The sequence below is a fragment of the Gracilinanus agilis genome, chromosome 5, assembly GCF_016433145.1.
Source record: "Gracilinanus agilis isolate LMUSP501 chromosome 5, AgileGrace, whole genome shotgun sequence".
Lineage (NCBI taxonomy): Eukaryota > Metazoa > Chordata > Mammalia > Didelphimorphia > Didelphidae > Gracilinanus > Gracilinanus agilis.
In genome coordinates this window covers 23,268,560-23,287,994 of record NC_058134.1, presented here as the reverse complement: position 1 = coordinate 23,287,994, position 19,435 = coordinate 23,268,560, and the positions used below count along the sequence as shown (strand labels likewise).

The 19,435-nt window shown below is 54.1% G+C and overlaps 1 protein-coding gene across 1 annotated transcript in view; it reads left to right on the top strand.

Moving 5' to 3' along the window:
- Nucleotides 1-19,435, top strand: part of STT3B (STT3 oligosaccharyltransferase complex catalytic subunit B) — a 57,591-nt gene that overhangs the window by 32,688 nt on the left and 5,468 nt on the right. The window contains exons 4-11 of the mRNA XM_044677235.1: nucleotides 1,949-2,014; nucleotides 2,395-2,494; nucleotides 12,980-13,078; nucleotides 14,002-14,148; nucleotides 16,366-16,414; nucleotides 17,595-17,749; nucleotides 18,879-19,033; nucleotides 19,212-19,369. Coding sequence (XP_044533170.1) covers nucleotides 1,949-2,014; nucleotides 2,395-2,494; nucleotides 12,980-13,078; nucleotides 14,002-14,148; nucleotides 16,366-16,414; nucleotides 17,595-17,749; nucleotides 18,879-19,033; nucleotides 19,212-19,369 — 929 coding nt within the window. The remainder of the gene's footprint in view (nucleotides 1-1,948; nucleotides 2,015-2,394; nucleotides 2,495-12,979; nucleotides 13,079-14,001; nucleotides 14,149-16,365; nucleotides 16,415-17,594; nucleotides 17,750-18,878; nucleotides 19,034-19,211; nucleotides 19,370-19,435) is intronic.

Below are 19,435 nucleotides of genomic sequence, written 5' to 3'. Positions count from 1 at the left end.
ATGACATTAGACTAAATCTCAAAGAAATATATTTACTGTCTTAGATACATTTTTCCTAGTACACAAAATATAACTAAATCAGTGGTTCCCAACTTTTTTGGCCTACCGCCCCCTTTCCAGAAAAAATATGACTTCGTGCCCCCTGTCACATACTATCACCGCCCCGCCTAGATCGCTGCAGCACCCACCAGGGGGCGGTGGCGCCCACTTTGGGAATCACTGAACTAAAGCTACATTATTCAGACTTCTGGGAGTGGCTACCACTTACACAGAATTATTCGCTGTAGTCATAAAGCCAAGTTGAATGTAGTCAATACTTGGCAGGCTTTCAGCCTATTTTATTTTATAATGTCTTTGGTTCAGAGCATTTTGTGTATTTTATCCTCTTAGAACTTTGCACCCCAAAAAGTTATCAAACTCAGATGCTCTGAGGCCCTCAGAGGCCAAAAAAACTCAGGGCCCCCAAAATCAAACCCTGCACAACTTCACAAAATGGAAAACTGCCCAAGCACAGAAGGCCCAAGCCAGCCAAGGCGCAGCCGACCTCCCCGAGGTTCTGTTCTGGAGTCCTCCTGAGAGGCTGCCTCGAACCACGGGCCAAGAGTGGCCATTCCTGGTCCCGCGTGTCCCTGTCGCTCGTGTGCTCTGGCTTGTTGGGATTCAGCCACTTGGCCCTTCCTGTTTAACAAAAGCCCGTCCCAGATCGCTCCCCCGGTGGAGAGAGCGAGTCCGGGGTCCTCCTTCCCCTCCTTTTCAGTTCGGCCTCAAACAGCTTCATTCAAGTCGTTGTTCCTCGTACTTTAGTGTTTGTTGTCATTCGTGTCTAGATCCCGTGTAGGCAAAGTCTCCTCCTCCATGTGGGTTGTGGCCCAATCCTGTATGATAAACATGTTCCTGAGAAACGGGATCCCCAACATGGGGCTGTGAGATGTGCAGAGCAGCCGGGAAAGACTCGAAGAGGGAGAGGAAGCCCGAGGCGGCCCCACGGAGAGATGGGCCCTCGACCCTCGGGGAAAGAGGAAATGGGCATTTATTTAGCACCTGCTGGGTACCAGGCCCTGTGCCGAGCACTTTACGAAGAGCATTTCATTTGGTCCTCGACACGTCAGCTCTGGTAGGCCGGCGCCGCCGACATCCCCATTTCACAGGTGAGAACACGGAGGCTGTCCGGAGAGCCACTCCCAGGACCTCCCAACAGTGGGGCTGGTGCCTTATCCACTGAGCCACCCAGCTGCCCCTTCCTATTTGGACGTCCCATCAGTCTGGCGGGGTCCCCAGCGCTGCTTAGTCGAATGACTTAAGCAGTGGGGAGAGGGAGCCCTAGAACAACTGAAGAACGCCACGGGGAGACTGAGGCAGGCGGGACCTCTGGGCCAGCTCCTCTGACAGACGGGAACCGGATACCCAGGAAACCAGCACGAGAGGGGCCTTGTGGGCCGCTTCGGACCCTTTGTGGCCCCAGGACTGCCCTGCCCAGGCAGAGCTGCCAGACTGGTCAGCTGTTTGCTTCTCCGGCAGATTAAGGCAGACAGATGAAGTGACTTGTCCAGGGTCACCCAGCTGGGAAGCGTCCGAGGCTGGATCTGAGTCCAGGCCTCGTGCGGCATCCCTGGCAGTGGTGGCCCTGCAGAGCCTGGATCGCCCAAAGTCCTTGAAAGTAGAAAAATGGCCTCCTCCGAGCTCTTTGCCCAGTCGGTCAGGGCTCGCGGCTTGTGGTGAGAGAGGTCGGGCGTGCCGGACGCAAGAGGACGTCGGCGCTGGGTGACTGGCCGGTGCGACCAGTGGCCGACCCTGGAGCCGTTCTCAGGAAGCTGGGGGAGGCGGGGGGGCTCTTTGGGATCCGCCCGCACGTCCGGCAGGCCCGGCTTGACGTGCCCATTCGGGGCCGGCGGGCGGTTCTGCCCTCAGTGTTGCCTCGTCCCGATTAACTGCCCTCTGTGTGTTGCAGGTGAAGTCGGTCAAGACGGGCTCCGTGTCCTGGACCATCTGCTGCTGCCTGGCCTACTTCTACATGGTAAGCCGCCATCGTGTCCGCCAGCCCCGTCCCCGGGCCTGGGCCTGTCCTGGGCTGCGTGTGGGTGACGCAGAGACGGAGGCACCGCTCGAGCGCAGGCGGCAGACGCGCCCCGAGCTTGGGGGGCCTCGGCCGTAAGAGCAGCCCCCCTCCCCCCCGCAGGGCCTTGAACTCGGGGCATGAGAGCTGGGGCTGAGGCTCCCCTCAGAACCGAGACTCTGTCAGCCTGGCCTTCAGGGGGCCTCAGCCGGCGACAGCCACTTCCCCACTGGCCGGGCTGGAGCGGCAGAGACGCTGCCTGAGCTGGGCCCGAGCCGTCTCGGCGCGGTGGTTGGAGCGGCCCCACTCGGGCCTGACGGCCTCCCCCTGTCTCCCTGCAGGTGTCCGCGTGGGGCGGCTACGTGTTCATCATCAACCTCATCCCGCTGCACGTGTTCGTCCTGTTGCTGATGCAGAGATACAGCAAGAGGGTCTACATCGGTGAGTGACTGAGCCGGGGACGGGGGGCGCCTGGGCTTCGAACCCTCCGAGGGCTCCCTGAAGGGCTCACTCAGTCCGGCGGACCGCCCGTGACCCGTCTCTGGCCCAGCTGGGCGGCCATTTCACAGACGAAGCTGTCCGACACGTGGTCCGGCCGGTGCTCCGGGAGCCTCGCTGTGGCCCCCCGACGCAGGGGCCTTTTTTGCGCCGCCCCAGACTGCGTGTGGGATGGAAGCGGATCCCCTCCTCGAAGGTTCCTCCTCAACACTGTACGAGAAAACCGTCTTCCTGTCGGTCCTCCATCCCACCGGGCAGCAGCCCCCGCGGCGCTCTCCCCTGCCTGAGCAGCGTTTGGGGGAAGGAGGACGCCGTCGCCCCAGGCCGCGCTGGGGCTCCCCTTTGGCTTTCTCTTCCCGGGTTCTCCTTTCTTCTGCCTTCACTCCTCGAAGTCTTGCTTGGTTTTCTCTGAAGTCGGCGCTGCTGGCTCGCCAGATGGACTCTGACTGGTCTGGGAAATCCTTCGTGCCTCCACGGACCGCCGTCCTCAGATTAGGGAATGCGCCGACTCGGGGCAGTTTTTTTCATTCTAGTTTTCCAAACAGCCGTTTCTTGTTGCTAGATGGGACGCCCCGTTTTTGTGCAGAGGTTTGCTCCTCCGCAGGAGAAACGAGCCTCTTCGTGCGGGCGTTCTCTCGTAGAGGAAGGCAGGGAGCCTCCGAGGATGGATGGACGACTCGGCTTGCTTCCTCCCCGGCAGCTCAGAGCCTGGGTGTCGTGGTGCTCCCACAGGCCACAAGAACACCTTCCTGGGTCTCTGGGCCATGAGCTGCCTTAACAAATGGAGCCCCACCAAGCCGGGGCAGAGAAGTGGGAGAGTGAATCCCAGCGGCCTCGGCCCTGCCTCGTCCGGTGGCCTGGGAGAGCCGGCCCGAGAGAGGCGAGACCGCCGAGAGCCCCAGACAGCTGAGGGCAGAGCACCTCAGGAAGGGCGGCCGGCGACCCAGAGTGCCTGTCCTTCTGTCGTCCCTGGGGAGGAGACGGCCGGCCGAGCTCCACCTCGGCCCAAGGACTGGGGCCTGGAGAGCCGGGAAGAAAGCTCTGAGGCCGGCCCAGATGGGGAAAGTGCAGGCTCTTGTTGGCTAACAGGAAGGACCGAGCCACGGACGGCTGCTCTTTGGCCTCTCGGACTCCAGGAACGTCTGCACAAGGGATTTCTGCTGTGGAAAAAATCTAGAGAGCAAACGGTAGTGAAAGCAACAGTTCGGTCTTTCGTCTCGTAGCCATTATTGTTTTAGCGACATTTGCGGAGGCAGGTTGTAGGGTTCCACCCTTGTGGGTCTTCCCTCCCTCGTGGGTCTTCCCTCCCTCGTGGGTCTTCCCTCCCTCGTGGGTCTTCCCTCCCTCGAGGGGCCTCTCCACGTCCTCCGGTGGCAGAGTCGCGGGTGTTTGTACGGAATGAGATGAAGAGGCGCCTTCTGGGAAGACGTCAGGATTCGAGGCTGTTCTCGGGCTGGACCTCGGGAGGTTGGCTCAGAGGATGAGAACGTCCGTCCAAGGCCGGCCTGACGAGGGGAACGACCGGCCGACGGCTTTTCCCACTTGGATCGCAGGCGGCGGCGAAGCCTTCCGTCCTTTCCCCCCCGCTTGGCTCTTTGGGCCGAGCCTTTCGCTTACAGTCCCTTCACCTGGGCTAGGACGGAGGCGAGGCGACAGGCCTCGTTGTGGTGGCTGGTGGCAGCTCAGGAGCGCCAGCCCGGACGGCCGTGACCGTCTTGTTCCGGGCCCCATTTCTGATGGCGAAGGTGCGGGAGGGCGTCCGCACGTGCCGGACCTTTGTTCAGTGCTGCGGATCAATGATGGGGGCCCTCCCGGAGCTGGGAAGGCCGGCCGGGCCGGGCTGCAGCCTCGCCTCCCCCCGGGCCCTGCTCAGCCTGCGGGCCGCCCCGGCAGACTCATCCGCTTAGCGCTGCTCAGACCGCGGTCTGCGCCGTCTTTCCACTCAGGCTCAAGCTCAGGCCATTCCGGCTGCCCTGTGATCCCTGCCGCTCCGGCCTCCCTTCTCCAGCCCCCGAGAGGAGCCTCCACTTGGGCCGTTGGGCTGCTGCCGTGGCCCAGATCGGCCCTGCGCACTGCGCTTGGGTTTCTGCCGCTCCTTCAGTCCGGACCGCCCTCTTCCAGCCCGTCTCACGTCTCACTGCTGCTTCCTCCAGGCAGCCTGCCTGGGTGCCTCAGGGGGCTCAAATCTCAGGGCTTGCGATTGACTTCCCATCGGGGAATCCGGGAGCCCCGACAGTGACACCCGCCTCTGGCACGGCGCATGCCGTCAGGCAGATGTTTTTAATGGACATGTTTTACTTCAGAAGTGAATCTCCTCGTTTTACTGAATAATGGGTTCATCCATGATTGCAAAGGTACAGCGAGCAGCGAGGAAGCCCCTGGGAGGCCCCCCGGCTCTGCGAGCGCCCAGACGCTTCTGACCTTCCGCCTCCGCCTCCCTTTCTTTGGCCCCCGGGGAGTCCCTTCAGCCAACACCTCAAGCCCGCCCTGCCTGGGCTGCCGTCCCCGGAGAGGCAGGGATGGATGCCGGTGAGCCGAGCGCCACAGGATGGCAGTGTGGGAGCATCTTGGGGAGCCGTGAACGACTGACTGCTGGGAGGGAGCTCCGGGGCTGCTGCGGGGAGGCCTCACGACAAGCTGGCATAACCGGGTGCGCAGAAAGGAAAGGGGGGCCCAATGGGCTCCCCAAGTCTGGGAAAGCCAGGAAGAGAGAAGCGGGGGGCAGGCGGACTGCCCGTCACTGCGGGGCTCAGGCTGGAGACGAGGCCCGGAGCGGCCTCAGGAGCAACACCAGAGCGAGAGTCACCCCGGGATTGGGGGGCACCAAGAGAAGCTGTCCGAGGATCTGAGCAGTCCGGTTCTGGCCACGCCGAATTTCACTCTCTTGGGGATGTCCAGTCTGAGATGTCCGCAGGCCGCCGAAAAGGTCACGCGGGGTGTCAAGAGAACCATGTCCAGAGACGTGATGGCACCCGCAGGGGATGCCCAGAACCTGGCAGAGAAGGACAGACTCCTGGGGGCGCCGGCCACTAACGGACACGACCTCGTGAAGATTCGGCCAAAGGGGCCACGAAGGAACAGGCCGGAGGGAGCCAGGACGGGCTTTTGTCCCCGAAACCTGCAGCAGAGAAGGCGGTTTAGTGTGAACGGCCACAGGGACAAAGGGGAGGAGAAGGCTGGACAGATGGCTGCTGGATCGGCTGTTTCTAGACGTGATTCGTCAGTCTGGAGAGAGCTGAAGAAGGAGGTCAAAGGGCAGACTGGCCCTGCTGCGGGCCCCCTTCTCAGGGGCTTTTCAGAGAAAGGAAGGAGGCCCGCAGGCTAGTGGAGACAGACAGGCTTGTCGTGGGCCCAGGAAGAACCTGGAAATAAATGAGGGGGTGACCGAGGAGGAGGGCGTCTGCGAGAGGAGGGGGCAACAGGGCCCGCGCGCCCCCAGAATGGGCAGCAGAGTTCTCAGCAGGCCGGGGCTCAGGGAGGAGGGAAACCTTTCCTAGAAGCCCCAGCCCGGGAGTGGAGCCGGGCGGCGTGCCGTGGGCTCTCCCCAGCCTGGTTCAGCGGCTCCGGAGTAGGATTGAAAAGGAGAGAGCGGAGGGGCTCATCCAGGAGGGAGCAGCCCGGCAGGATCACGAAGAGGAGGGCCGCGTCCTGGGAACGGCCCTGAGGGACGGACGGCTCCGAGGTCCAGACCGGGGGGTGCTGCGAGGGACTGAATATGGGAGGTGAGAGAGCGAAGAGTCCGGGGAAGGTGGAGGGGAAGACACTGAGCTCTGTTATGGCCGTCTTACCGCCCATGCGAGAATGAGGTCAGCAGAGCGATTTGGGCGGGAGAGGCAGACTTGGGGATCATCCATGTAGAGAGGCTAATTAAATCCACAGGAACTGATGAGCTCACCAAGGGAAGAAGTAGAGAAGAGAAGAGGGCCCAGGACCAAGCCCTAAGGGACACCCACAGATTGGGTCTGTCCCCAGAGGAAACAGAGACTGTCCAGGGCTTGGCAGGTCCAGGAGGTGATAGATAATTCTATACTATCGGAGTTTCAAAGCCAAAAAGAATCTGAGCAACTGCTTCAGCGCTGTGGCCTCCCTTCCTCCCTCTCCACGGGCAGAAAGTGGCGCCATCCACTCCTGATCACACACTGCCTTGTGCTCCCCACGCTCATACTAGGCGTCACCTCAATTCATATTTTATTTAATATTTTGTTGTTTCCCAATTACACGTAAAAAGAACTTTGAGTTCCATACTCTCTCCCTTCTCCCTGAGACCAGCAAGAGATTTGGTATAGGTTATACATGTGCAGGCCTGCAAAACATTGCCATATTGGCCATGGGAAAGAAAACACCCAAAAAACAGAAATAAAGGAAGCTTTTAAAAGTCTGCCTCGATCTGCATTCAGACTCCTCCGTCCCTTCATTCTCTGGAGGTGGAGAGAATCTCCCTCCGGAGTCCTTCAGAATTGCCTCGGGTCCTTGTCTTGCCCAGATAGTGAATTCCTTCTCAGGTGTTCTTCGTCCATGCGTGCTGGTGCCGTGTGCAGTGTTCTCCTGGGTCTGCTCACGGGGCCCGCTTCGGTTCCTGGAGGTCTTTCTGAAAGCGCCGTGCTTGTCATTTCTTACATAGGATTCCCTCCCAATAACATACCACACACAGCTGGTCAGCCCTTCCTCTACTTCCAGTTCTTTACCACCACAAAAAGTTGCTATCTATTTTTTGTACAAATAAGGCCTTTTCCTTTTGGTTTTTTATCTCTCAGTAGTATTGCTGGGTCAACAGGGTATTCCCAGTTTTATAGGGCTTTGGGCATAGTTCCAAATCATTCTCCAGAATGGTTGAATCTGTTCCTAACTCCACCAATAGTGCATTTGGGTCTCAAATTTTCCAAACTCTATCCAACATTTGTCACTTTTTTTCCCTGACTTTTTAATGAGTCCATTAAGTGTGGGCTGGTGATTCCTTAGAGTTGCTTTAATTTACATTTCTCTCATCAATAGTGATTTAGAGAATGTTTTCATGTGACTGTAGATAGCTTTGATTACTTGGTCTGGAAACTGTCTACTCATATCATTTTGACCATTTTTTCATTTGGGGAATGACTGGTATTCTTATGCCTTTGTTCACTTCTCTATCGCCCTTATCAGAGAAACTTGCCATAAAAATATTTTCATAGAATTGTTGTGTATTTTCCTCTGACCTATTTCTCTCCCCACCTCCAATTTCTCCTACAGTCTCAGATTTTCATTGTCAACTTTTTGCTCTGATGACTGCCTCCGCCAATTTTTTCTCCCTTCTAACAGCAAATCCCCCTCCCCATTCTCTTATCCCCTTTGCCTCCCACTTTCCTATAGGGTCAGATAGATTTCTTTAGCCAACTGAATATGTGTTGTTCCCAAGTGTTCCCACATCTTCTATTTTTCCCTCCACTGCAACAATTCTTTTCATGTTTTGTTTTGTTTTTTTAATGAGTCAATTTACCCCTTTCTGCCCCTCCTTTACTCCTCCTCCCAGTACATTTGTCATTCCCTAATTTTATTTTTTATGTATCTTTCCATCATATTGAATTCACATCTGCGCCCTCTTAGTGCCCTAAGGTTCTTAGGAATTACAAGATCATCTTCCCAGATAGGCAGGTGAAAAGTTTAACCTTACTGAATCCCTTATGATTTCTCTATCCTGTTAACCTTTTTATGCTTCTCATGACTTTTGTATTTCAGGCTCATATTTTCTTTTCAACCCTGGCCTTTTCATCAGGAAAGCTTTTGAAAGCCCTCTATTTCATTGAATACACATCTTTTCCCCTGAAGGATAATAATCACTTTTGCTTAGTAGATGACTCTTAGTTTTTATCCTGCCTCTTGCATTCCAGAATATCATATTCCAAGCCCTCTGCTCCTTTAATGTCAAAGCAACTAAATTTTGTTTTATCCTGACTGCAATTTGAATCATTTCTCTCCATCTGATTGATATATTCCCTCCTTGTCCTAGGATCTCTGAAATTTTGTCTATAAAGTTTTCATTTTGGGATCTATTTCAGGAAGTAATCAGTAGATTCTTTCCATTTCTGTTTTACCCTCTGACTATAGAATAACAGGCAGTTTTCCTTGATAATTTCTTCAAAAATGATATCTAATCTCTCTTTTTGGTCATGGCCTTTATGTAGTCCAGTCAGTTGCTTTTCCAATAAGATATTTCACATTTTCTTCCCTTTTCCATCCTTTCAATTTTCTTTTACTGTTTCTTGATGTCTCATGGAGTCATTAGCTTACACGTAGCCAATTCTAGTTTCTAAGGAATTATTTTCTTCAGTGAATTTTTGTACTGCCTTTTCCATTTAGCCAATTCTACTTTCCAAGGAGTTCTTTTCCTCAGTGAATTTTCATACATATTTTCCCATGGGCTAATAACTCTTTTTAAAGAATTCTTCTCTTCAGTGGATTTTTGCACCTCTTTTACCTTTTGGCCTATTCTAAGTGATATTTTCTTTTTTGTTATTTTTGGGTACTTTACCAAGCTGTCACCTATTTCTGTTAAGATTTTTCTTGCATCATTCATTTCTTTTTTACCTTCCTCTGAATTGGCCTTTGTTTTCCCCATTGTAAAAAGGAAGTGATTTTAGTTATGCTTTCTCACAAGGTTTTGAAGAAAGTGCTTTGTAAACTTTCAAGAGTGATTACATGTGTGAGCTTTTCTTCATTCCCCTCATTTAGCCTCATGCTATTGTTACTTATGGAGTTACGTCCTGTCTTCCCCCTAGAGTGAGATCAGTGTTCTTTTTCTTGATGTCCCACAATTTATGCAGTCTCGTGTTGCAGGGAGGTAGCCAGTAAATGTTGGAACACACACAGAGGTCCTCTAATCTCATCGGCTTTGAGACAACATTCTAGAATGTATTATTTATGGAGTGGCTTCCTGCCAGTAGCTAATCCCCTCCGTAGTTTGTGAATTTTTACAAATGTATATCCTAGACTATTCCTTCCCACCTTTCCGGGCTCCTGGATGCCTAGAGTTAGAGCTGGAAGGAGCACGAGAGAGCAGGCCATCTAAACCCTTATTTTTCACATGAGGAAATTAAGACACAGACTAGTTAAGGGTCAGTTTCCTTAACCTCCGCTGCCTCAGTCATTTCTTAACCCAGACATTGCAGCTTGCTGACTTCTGAGTTCATAGTCCAGAACTACTGCAGAAGTTTTCTTTTTACTTATTTAAAGAAACTTTCTTTCCTGTCTTCATTCTTCTGATGCTGTTCAAAATAATTCATTCCATATTTTAAATACTGAACTTAAGCTGTTATTTGCTTTGCGCTGATAGTATTGGTATACCTGGCTTAATATACTCGATGTCTTCTAAAATACTGTGTCCAGAACACTAGAGGCCGTGCACGCGAACCCTCCCCTGCCCCCGCCCCTTCGCTGCACCGCGACCCCGGGAGCCCCCGGCCCCTCCGCCCGTCATTCCATCCGTCAGCTTCTCTGCCCACCATGGCTGACAAGGAAGAGCCAAAGGGAAAGCTTTCAGCATTCATCGACTTGTCCTGGGTACCCACACACCGAAGGACGAATCACGTTGCGGTGGCCAGTGACGATGCTCAGCTTGATGGCTCCCACCCTGACGGCGAGGAAGGAGAATCTGCAGGCTTGGCTTGGGTAGCGGCAAAGCTGAAACTGAAATCAAGATTAACCATGAAGGAGTAGTGAAGAGGGCCCGTCGGGACGCCCCAGAATCCTTGATCATCGCGACGAAGACTCCGTCCAGCGACGTCCTCGTCTTGGCTCCACCGAGCGCCCTTCAGAGAGGTAACCCGGATCTGCGCCTCGGCGGACATCAGAAGGAGGCCTTGGCCCGTCGTGGACACTCGCTTAGGGCATCAGACGGCCATACCCTCTGCTCGTGGGCCGTCGGGGCTGTTCCAAAGGAAGGAAGTAGTGGCTGCAAAGACCGTACTCACGGCACACACGCCAGTGTCGAAGATGTTTCTTGGCACGTCCTCCGCGAAGCTCTCTTTGGGTCCGTTGCTGATGATCAGAAGCTCATGATCTGGGACATGCGGTCAAAGCACACTTCTAAACCGGGCCACTCAGTGGGTGCCCAAAGTGCCGGAGTAAATCGTCTTTCTTTAATCCCTGTAGTGGGTTCATTCTTGCCACACGATCAGCTGATAAGACAGTTGCATTGTGGGATCTTGGAGATCTGAAATCGAAGTTGCATTCCTTTGCGTCACATAAGGATGAAATGTTCCAGGCTCGGTGGTCTCCTCACAGTGAAGCTCTTCTGGCTTCCAGTGCACGTGCAGAAGATGGCCCGCCAGAGTTGTTTATTCGTGGTGGCCACACTGCCAAGATATCTGACCTCTCCTGGAACCCAGATGAACTTGGGTTATTTGTTCTGTATCCGAAGACGGCTGAGAACATATACAATGACGAAGACCCCGAAGGAAGTGTGGATCCAGAGGGAAGGGGGGGTCCTCGACGTGTCTGCACCGGTGCTGGTTTTGAGACTCCCCTCACTTCCCAACCTGAGAGTGACTTGACACTGGTTTTGAGACAGACATTTTTTTGTGCAGACATCCTTCTATAGGCACCTGTTAACCCAGACAGTGAGTGATCTCACTCTCAACTGAGGCAGGGCTTGACTCAGCAGAGCCACACACCCATATTTAATTTTTTTTTCCCCTGAGAACTTTTTATGAGCAAATCCAGCTCAAAAATCTGATTTTAGCCACAGAAAATGGACCATGAGTGTTTTCTTTTTCTTCTAAAGCTATAACTGCAAGTTTTTCAGGCTAATTTAACTAAAATTAGGATGGGATAGGATTTCTATCCAAATGAGGAGTCTGAGCCACTGAGGTATTAGCATTGTAAGATGTCTGAACTGTTTCCTTGTTTATAGAGAAATTCAGAGACTAAAATTGGCTTGGCTAACCTTCTAGGCTACCCTTGATGGTTTCTTCTAAGACCAGTCAAAATTTCTTAGTGAAAATTTTTTTTGTTATATTTAATTTGGGTTTTTTTCCCCTAGTGACTGTTTAGTGTCTCCTTCCATTTCTCATCTGATGGGGGTGACAAATGGCCATGTGAAATGTTTTGTAGCTGAACCTGCAAAATATCTTTGTTTACCTTCTCATATAGTTTTGCTCTCTAGTATATTTCTTGAGCTATGTTTTCATATTATTTCTTTGCTTTCTGTGAATTTTTGTTTTAAACCTGGGACCACCAGGTTATAAAGACTCCTGTACCTCTGGTAGACTGCACAGTAATCTGAAAACAGAGCCATTGATAGCTGACATGCTTTAAAATTAATTCTGAATGGCATTTTTTCTTTTTTCCTTTCTTTAAAAAATTTTTAAACAAACCCCACACAAACAGAATTGGTCCATGACCACTCGTTTTCTACAATGTCTTTTGGGGTAACTTGTCCAACCAGCAGCCTGTTACTGTCCATGACTAACTATAAGTGCTTATGATGGAATAAATTGCTTTTCTACAATAAATAAAATAAAATAAAATAAAATAAAATAAAATAAAATATTGTGTCCAGCGTATGTAAACTGAATTGAATCCGTTTTCCTTTTCCTGGCATAATTTCAGAGATGCTTCGTCTTCATTTCAGATTAACCTTCAATTGGTGGAGTCTTTTAACTATTGTAATAACAGCTTTTCGGTTGAGTAGTTAATGATCTGTGTACAAACAGCTAACAATGCCAGGGGAACTCGCTGTTTAGTAACCTTGGCCTAAGATCAAGCACCCTTTCATAACAGGAACTCGTATCCCCAGTACACCTTTTGTAAGCTCATCTTTTAATAGACAGCCCGCATTTGTCCTGAGTGCTAAGAGTGCAGAAATGAAGGACTGAATGGCACGCACTGGGCAGTGCCCTGCCATGAGTTTGGTTTTTAAAATGTTAAACATTTTGTTGATATTCCTCCCTTAGAAATTGCTGCACTAATGACGAGTCGTTTAAGATGATGCGGCTTTCTGAGATTCGAGGAATAAAGGGGCTTCTCTCCACGCTCCTGTGGGTGAAAAGTTGGTGTAAAACATTCCTGTTTAGGATTCGGTGCCGTGACCCTAAACTTCCAAAGGACAAGAAGAATGTGGCCCGTCGGTTGTAACCTTCCACACCTGCAGATACCCAAATAGCTCTCTCTTCCGGGGCTAGAACTGCGCGGTGTCAGGACGGGGATGGTGGGCTGGGGCTGGGGCGCCATCCGACCTCTTGGTTGTAATTTAGTGTTTATGATCGAGTGTTTGTCAAGGAGCCTTTTTTTCCTCGCCAGACCCCTAACTTCCTTGTTATAGGGAATGTCGATGAGGAAACTAGCGACGTAGCTGATGCCCGTTTAGCACCTGGCCGTGAGCTCGCCGTCTCACACAGAGGCCGGCGGGGCTTCGTAGGCAGAACGTCACCGTTTGTTCCCGTTTTGTCTCCGCAGCTTACAGCACTTTCTACATCGTGGGCCTCATCCTGTCCATGCAGATCCCCTTCGTGGGGTTCCAGCCCATCAGGACGAGTGAGCACATGGCCGCCGCAGGTAGGCAGAGGAGGCTCGTCGGAGTTTAAATGGGGGGAATGTCGCGGATGACGAGTTGGGGCGCCGTTTCCTGGCGGCTCTCGTCTGATCCCGGCCGGCTCGTGAAGGAAAAGCTTCCGCGGCAGGGCGGCTCCTTCGGGCTCGGGCCGAGATACAGGCAGGGCCGGATCCCCGCGGGCTCTTGGGGGCCCTCGTTGGCGCTCAGTGACCGCCGGGACTCCACGGGCTGAAACGCTTCCGGCCCAGGGCCGTGGCTGGGAGCCCAGGACGCTCCGGAGGGGCTTTTTCTGGCTTTTGACTCTGGTCTGTGGCTGAGACCGTGCATGGCGGCACCCACACATGGAGGTGCTGGAAGCTATTACGAAGAGCAGAGAATTCAGTAAGTCCCCGATGTGGCTCCTCCCCGCCATCTTCCCATCGAAGCCTTCGTACGCTCTAAAACCTGCTGCGGGCCAGACTTAAGCGCTGCCCAGAGCGGCCGGGCGTGGGCTTCCTGCAGGCGTCCCCATCGATGGGCTCCAGCATTCCCGTCACTTCAGTCTGGCCGTGTCCGCACTGCCGGGCGCCGTGTCCCCTGCGGTCGGCCATTGCCTCGAGGCAGCCAGGGAGAAGAGGGGCTGCCGGGCGGCTCTCGTCCAGGGAGCAGCCCTTCGGCTTCCTCTGGGCCGACCCAGGGCCGATGGAGGGGCTTCGTTTCTGACGCTCGTTTTCTCGGCCTTCCTCCTGAGAACATTTCGTCGAATGTTGTAGAAAGGACGCATTAATACGGGGATCCCCTCAAACCGTGATTTCGGTGATGTCCAGCCGTAGGGAGCTCGAGGGGCCCGGCTAGGAGAAGGGGTTCTGGGGACGGGTCGGAGGGAGGGAGGCCTCCGCCGGCCTCGGGGGCCCCCCTCTCCCTCACACGCTTTCCCTCTCGGCAGGCGTCTTCGCTCTGATCCAGGCGTACGCCTTCCTGCAGTACCTCCGAGACAGACTCACCAAGCAGGAGTTCCAGACGCTCTTCTTCCTGGGGGTGTCGCTGGCGGCCGGCGCCGTCTTCATGAGCGTCATCTACCTGACGTACACGGGTGAGTGGCGGCGGGAGCCGAGCAGGCCCTCCTCCTGATCCCGGGAAGCTCTCTTGGGTCGGCGTTGGCAGAAAGCACGAAAGCGGCCCTTGCTTCTCCTCTCCAGCACAGGCAGGCTCCGCTGGGCAGGCCTCAGCCGTGAGCCGCCCTCGCTGCGGGCTTGGGCCGGGGAAAAGGAAACGGACCCCCATCCGGGCAGGGCGCGCCCTCGGCCGCTGGGGGCTCCTGGGCAGTGTGGAGGGAGCGAAGAAGAGGGGGCGGGAGGGAGACTTCTGGCTCCTCCGGGGGGCGCTCATCTTGTAAACTGTGCAAAGTGCCATCACCAGTCATTCCGCCTGGAACAGCGAGGATGAAGGAGAGCTGCTAATGGCCTGGACAGCCGGAAGCATCCCGTGATGCTTCCTGGGCCATGCCGGGCTCCAGGCCCATCCCTGGACCTGCACTCGTCGTCTTTGTTCTGCCTGGTCTTTCCTGGCCTGCAATAAGAAACTCTTTCCCATCCTTCACCTCTTTCCAGGTTTTTTTTATTGTTTTCCAAACAAGCATTTCCATATACAAAGAAAAGGACGGCGCCCATGAAATCCAGCTCTCCCGCACGGTTCCCTTCTTTTGCTTCATTCTGCCCAAGAGATCCCGTCCACGAGTGTCCCAGCCCCTCCTCCCACTCCCCGCATCACGTGGGGTGCCGTCCGGGGCCCACATGTCCCTGTGAGCCAAGTCTTCCGTGTTTTACCTTTTTGGAGGTGACATTCAGGGTTCATTCCTCCACATTATTCTGGGGCTGCATTCTCCTGGATCACTCTGTTCACTCTTAAACTCAAGTCTGCCCATCATTCTCCCCCGGTCCCCAGAAGAATAATGCATCCACCTGCCTAGTTCTGGCTCTCCCACTCCTCTCCCGTCCCCGCACCCCCCAGGCTGGGTGCTCTGAGTCCTGCCCCCCTCTCTTCCTCCAGTCCCCGGCCCTGCACGTCTCGCCTCCCGGGGGGCAGCCCTGTTCTCCCCAGTTTCTGTGCCCGCCTTCCCAGAACGCAGGCCTGATACCAGCATCACCTGCCCCGCAGAGAACAAAGCCTGGATCCCAGTGCTCGGGCCCTGGGATGTAGGAGCAGAGCTTTGCCCCTCCGGAAATCGAGGAAGAGAGTTAAAAACCCAACCCTGACGCCCGCTGCTGTTGGTCTTGTTTTCTTGTCGATGGATCGGAGCGCCTTCCTTGTGTCGAGGGGGCACCCCTCAGAGGAGAGGGACGGGGCTCTCCCCAAGGCCTGCATCGTGGAGCATCGCCCAGATGGCAGATGTTAGAGGCAGGACTTGAACCTCGCCTCGCAGTCCACGGCCCCATCGCCTCCCAGAATGTTGTCCAAGAAGTCTGATGCAAAGGCTGATTTTTCTCAGGGAGCTCCCCTTCTTATCCTAACCTTGTGTCTGTGTGCATTCAGCTAATGATTTCCTGATTTGCCATAATTGTTTCCTTTTTCCAAAGGCAAAAGGACTAAGAAGAGTACATCTTATTCTAGGAACATGATTCTTAAGTTAAAAAATAAACTTGCTTCTGGGGTGGAAGTGATAGATAGGAATGGTAGAGGGAAATTCCCAGAGCGTTTTAGAATTTGTGATAGAGGAGTAGAAAGCCTAATAAAATCTATCATGGGCCCTCAATGTTCAGAAAAACAGTTTTCCAGGGAATCAAAGAAAAGTTAGGAGAATTTTAAGACACGAGATTCTTCCGAGGGAGTTGACTCAGAAGGAACAGGAAGCCTTTGGCAACGAAATTCTAGCAAAACAATTCCAGTAAAGGGGGGAAAGAATTGTTGGAAGAGCTTTGTGTGCTTATGCGAGACCCTCGTCCATCGGTGCTGATAAGGAGCCCAAAGAGAAGGAGGGGAGAGCCCACGTGTGACGTCGTCGAGGGAAGTCAAAGAGAGAAGCTTGTGGGGGAAGAAGAGGCTCACGGGAGGGATCAGAAGGAAGGGAAGATGGAAGGACTCAGAAGACAGAACTTCTTGCCTTCTCTTTTTCTTCAGCTCTATCAGGAGAGCAGAGAGGACAGTAGCTATAAGGAATTGAACCTCAAGAGAAAGGAAAGAACACCCCGGGGCGATCGAGTCAGTGTCTACCGTGGGTTCCGAGCATCACCTCAAGGACAAGTTAGGGACATAAATAAAGATGTACAAAACAGTTTCTCTTATGTGCTCTAATTTTTTTTACTTGTTCTAGGTTACATCGCACCATGGAGTGGCAGGTTTTATTCACTGTGGGACACTGGGTGAGTAAAATGAGTGAAATAGTGATGTTATGTTAAAGGGTTGGTTTTACCAAGAAATAGGAGTAGGCTGTTGGCGTCTCAGGTAAGATTGGCATCTGGCTCTTCTGGAGAGCCTCTCTAATGTTCTCGCTCCCTGAAACCTGTTCCTTAAGCCTCCAGTAAGAGTGGACGCGAGGTAACCACTGTGGTCTGAAGAGTTCCCACTTTATTTATTTATTTGTTTTAGCCCTTAACTTCTGTGTATTGTCTCATAGGTGGAAGAGTAGTGAGGGTGGGCAATGGGGGTCAAGTGACTTGCCCAGGGTCACACAGCTGGGAAGTGTCTGAGGCCGGATTTGAACCCAGGACCTCCCGTCTCTAGGCCTGACTCTCAACTAGTGGATTAGTGGACGGCACTAGTTTGAATTCAGTAGGAGCTTGAGTTACGGTGCTGCTTGGACGTGTTCCCGGCCTTCATCAGTAGCTCTCGGATGGCTCTTTTGGTAGTCCACAGGGGCTCTCGGTGTCCGGGACGTTCTACAGATGAGGAAACCAAAGGCCAGAGGCAGGGGCTGGCCTGAGCCCAGCTTTGGGAATGGGAAGAGCCCCGGTTAGAATCCCAGTTCCCCGTCCAGCTCCGCTGGGCTGGGCTGCCAGGCCCGCTTTCCCGATGGGATCGGCGTTCCTTCTAGCCGGTGCTTCGGTCCTGTCTGTATCGGACGGGCCTTAGATGGAGGACTCAGAATGAAGGCGTGTGTCCATGAAGGCAGACCTGGTGTCCCACTGGGCAGGGGAGCCCTTCGCGATCCCGAGCTGAGCCATCTCTCACCCCGTCCTCTTCGCGTGGGTCCTTTGTGCCGTGACCCTGCGGGGGGGGTCCCCTTTTCCCGCTCTGAACCACATGTGTCAGAAAGGCCACTGAAGCCCCCTGGAAGCACTTAGAAGATGACAGATGGGGGGGGGGGTATAGATTTGCTGCAGAGGAAGTCCGATCCCCTCCCTGACCAGTCTCTGGCGGTCCAGCCTTGGCCAGGCCCCGGGGCCTGCGGGAGGGGCCTCTGCAGCCAGCTCCAGACACGGTCTCGGCATTGCAAGTTGGGGCAAGGGAGGAATCACCAAAGGAGGAAAAGAAATTCATCCAGAAGGAAGGTCATTCGGGCCTGTCAGAATCGTGCTGCTTTTTTTCTCTCAATTAAACCAGGTACGCAAAGATCCACATTCCGATCATCGCTTCCGTGTCGGAGCATCAGCCTACAACGTGGGTGTCTTTCTTCTTTGATCTCCATATTCTCGTGTGCACCTTCCCGGCAGGCCTCTGGTTCTGTATCAAAAATATCAATGATGAAAGAGTGTTTGGTAAGAGAAATTTTCAGAAATACTTTGATTTAAAATAATTGCCCGTTTTTTCCTTGAAGTTAGTTATGAATCCTCCCTAATACAGTTAGGCAAAATTTTTCCTTATTTTATACAGTTCAAATTTGGGTTACCTTAGATGAAAATTCCAATGTGACAAAGAATGTATATTTTATAAATCAATTTCCCTGTATTGCTAAGCCCTAAATTGGTGTACGAGAATCATATAATGGCCGAGTCCTTCCTGAGAGCAGGAAGCCAGCCTGAGGGATATCTGAACCAATGGCGCCTCTTCATCGTTGGTGACTCCTATTGAGTACTCGAAGCACCAAGTGGGCCGCTGGTGGAATCGGGCCAGTTTGGGATGATCTGAAGCCGAGGATGACTTTGATGGCTCCTCGCTAGCATGGCTGTGCTTTATGTGTCATTAAGCCATTTTTCTAGCGTGGTCTCAGTGGCCTCGTTTTGTTTTTAGCTCTGCTGCTGCTCCGCTCATCGCAGATTTGTGTTTTTCTGATAGTTAGAAATTTGAAGAAGTCGCTTTGTGGTCTGGGCCTAAAATTGTAAAACGGCGGCTTAGACGGGCAGGTTTCCTGTTGAATGAGAGGACCACGACAGCGCCTGGGCTCGGCTCTAAAACCAGGCGGTGTTGGGGGGCCGGGGGGGGGGGGCAAAGCCTCCTCTGGCAGCTCCGTGGCCGTCGTGGCAGCAGACAGGAGCGTGTTTAGAAATGATGGTGAGTCACCAGGATTCTCGAGCCTCGGGGAGAGGGAAGGGGGGGCTGGAGGGTCTCTCGGAGCCCTTCTCCCCTCCCTCCCCCCGGCAGAGGCTGCCCCTCTGAGGGTCACTGATGGCTCTGGAGAAGACGGTGTCCCGCGTGGGCTCACAGCCCTGCGGACATTGGCTCCGCTGACCCTCCAGCCTCCGGCCCACCCTGCTTGGTGTTGACTTCACGGAAGATGTTCCGCCTTCGTTTCTGCTCCCGGAATAAGCTTTACTGGCGGGCCAGCCTTGCCGGGCGGAGCTTTTCCTCCAGAGGCCGGAGAGCCGGCGCTGGTGGCCGCCGTCCTCCGTGTCCCGAGGCCAGTCGCGGCCGCTTCCTTTGGAGCCTGACGGCCCCCCTCTCTTGCAGTGGCCCTGTACGCCATCAGCGCCGTGTACTTCGCCGGCGTGATGGTGCGCCTCATGCTCACGCTGACCCCCGTCGTGTGCATGCTGTCCGCCATCGCCTTCTCCAACGTCTTCGAGCACTACCTGGGCGACGACCTGAAGCGGGAGAACCCGCCGGTGGAGGACAGCAGCGACGAGGACGACAAGAGGAACCCGGGAAACCTCTACGACAAGGTAGGCCGCCTCGCCCGGCTTCGGGGGGCTCCGGGGGGCTCCGGGGCGGGCGGCGGGCGGCGGCGCTCGAGCTCTGGGCCGTGTCCCGCAGGCGGGGAAGGTGCGGAAGCACGTGTCGGAGCAGGAGAAGGCGGAGGAGGGCCTCGGACCCAACATCAAGAGCATCGTCACCATGCTCATGCTCATGCTGCTCATGATGTTCGCCGTGCACTGCACCTGGGTCACCAGCAACGCCTACTCCAGCCCCAGCATCGTGCTGGCCTCCTACAACCACGACGGGTGAGGCCGCCCCCCACACACACACCCCCAGCCTCCCCGCCCCCCAACACACACACCCCCAGACCC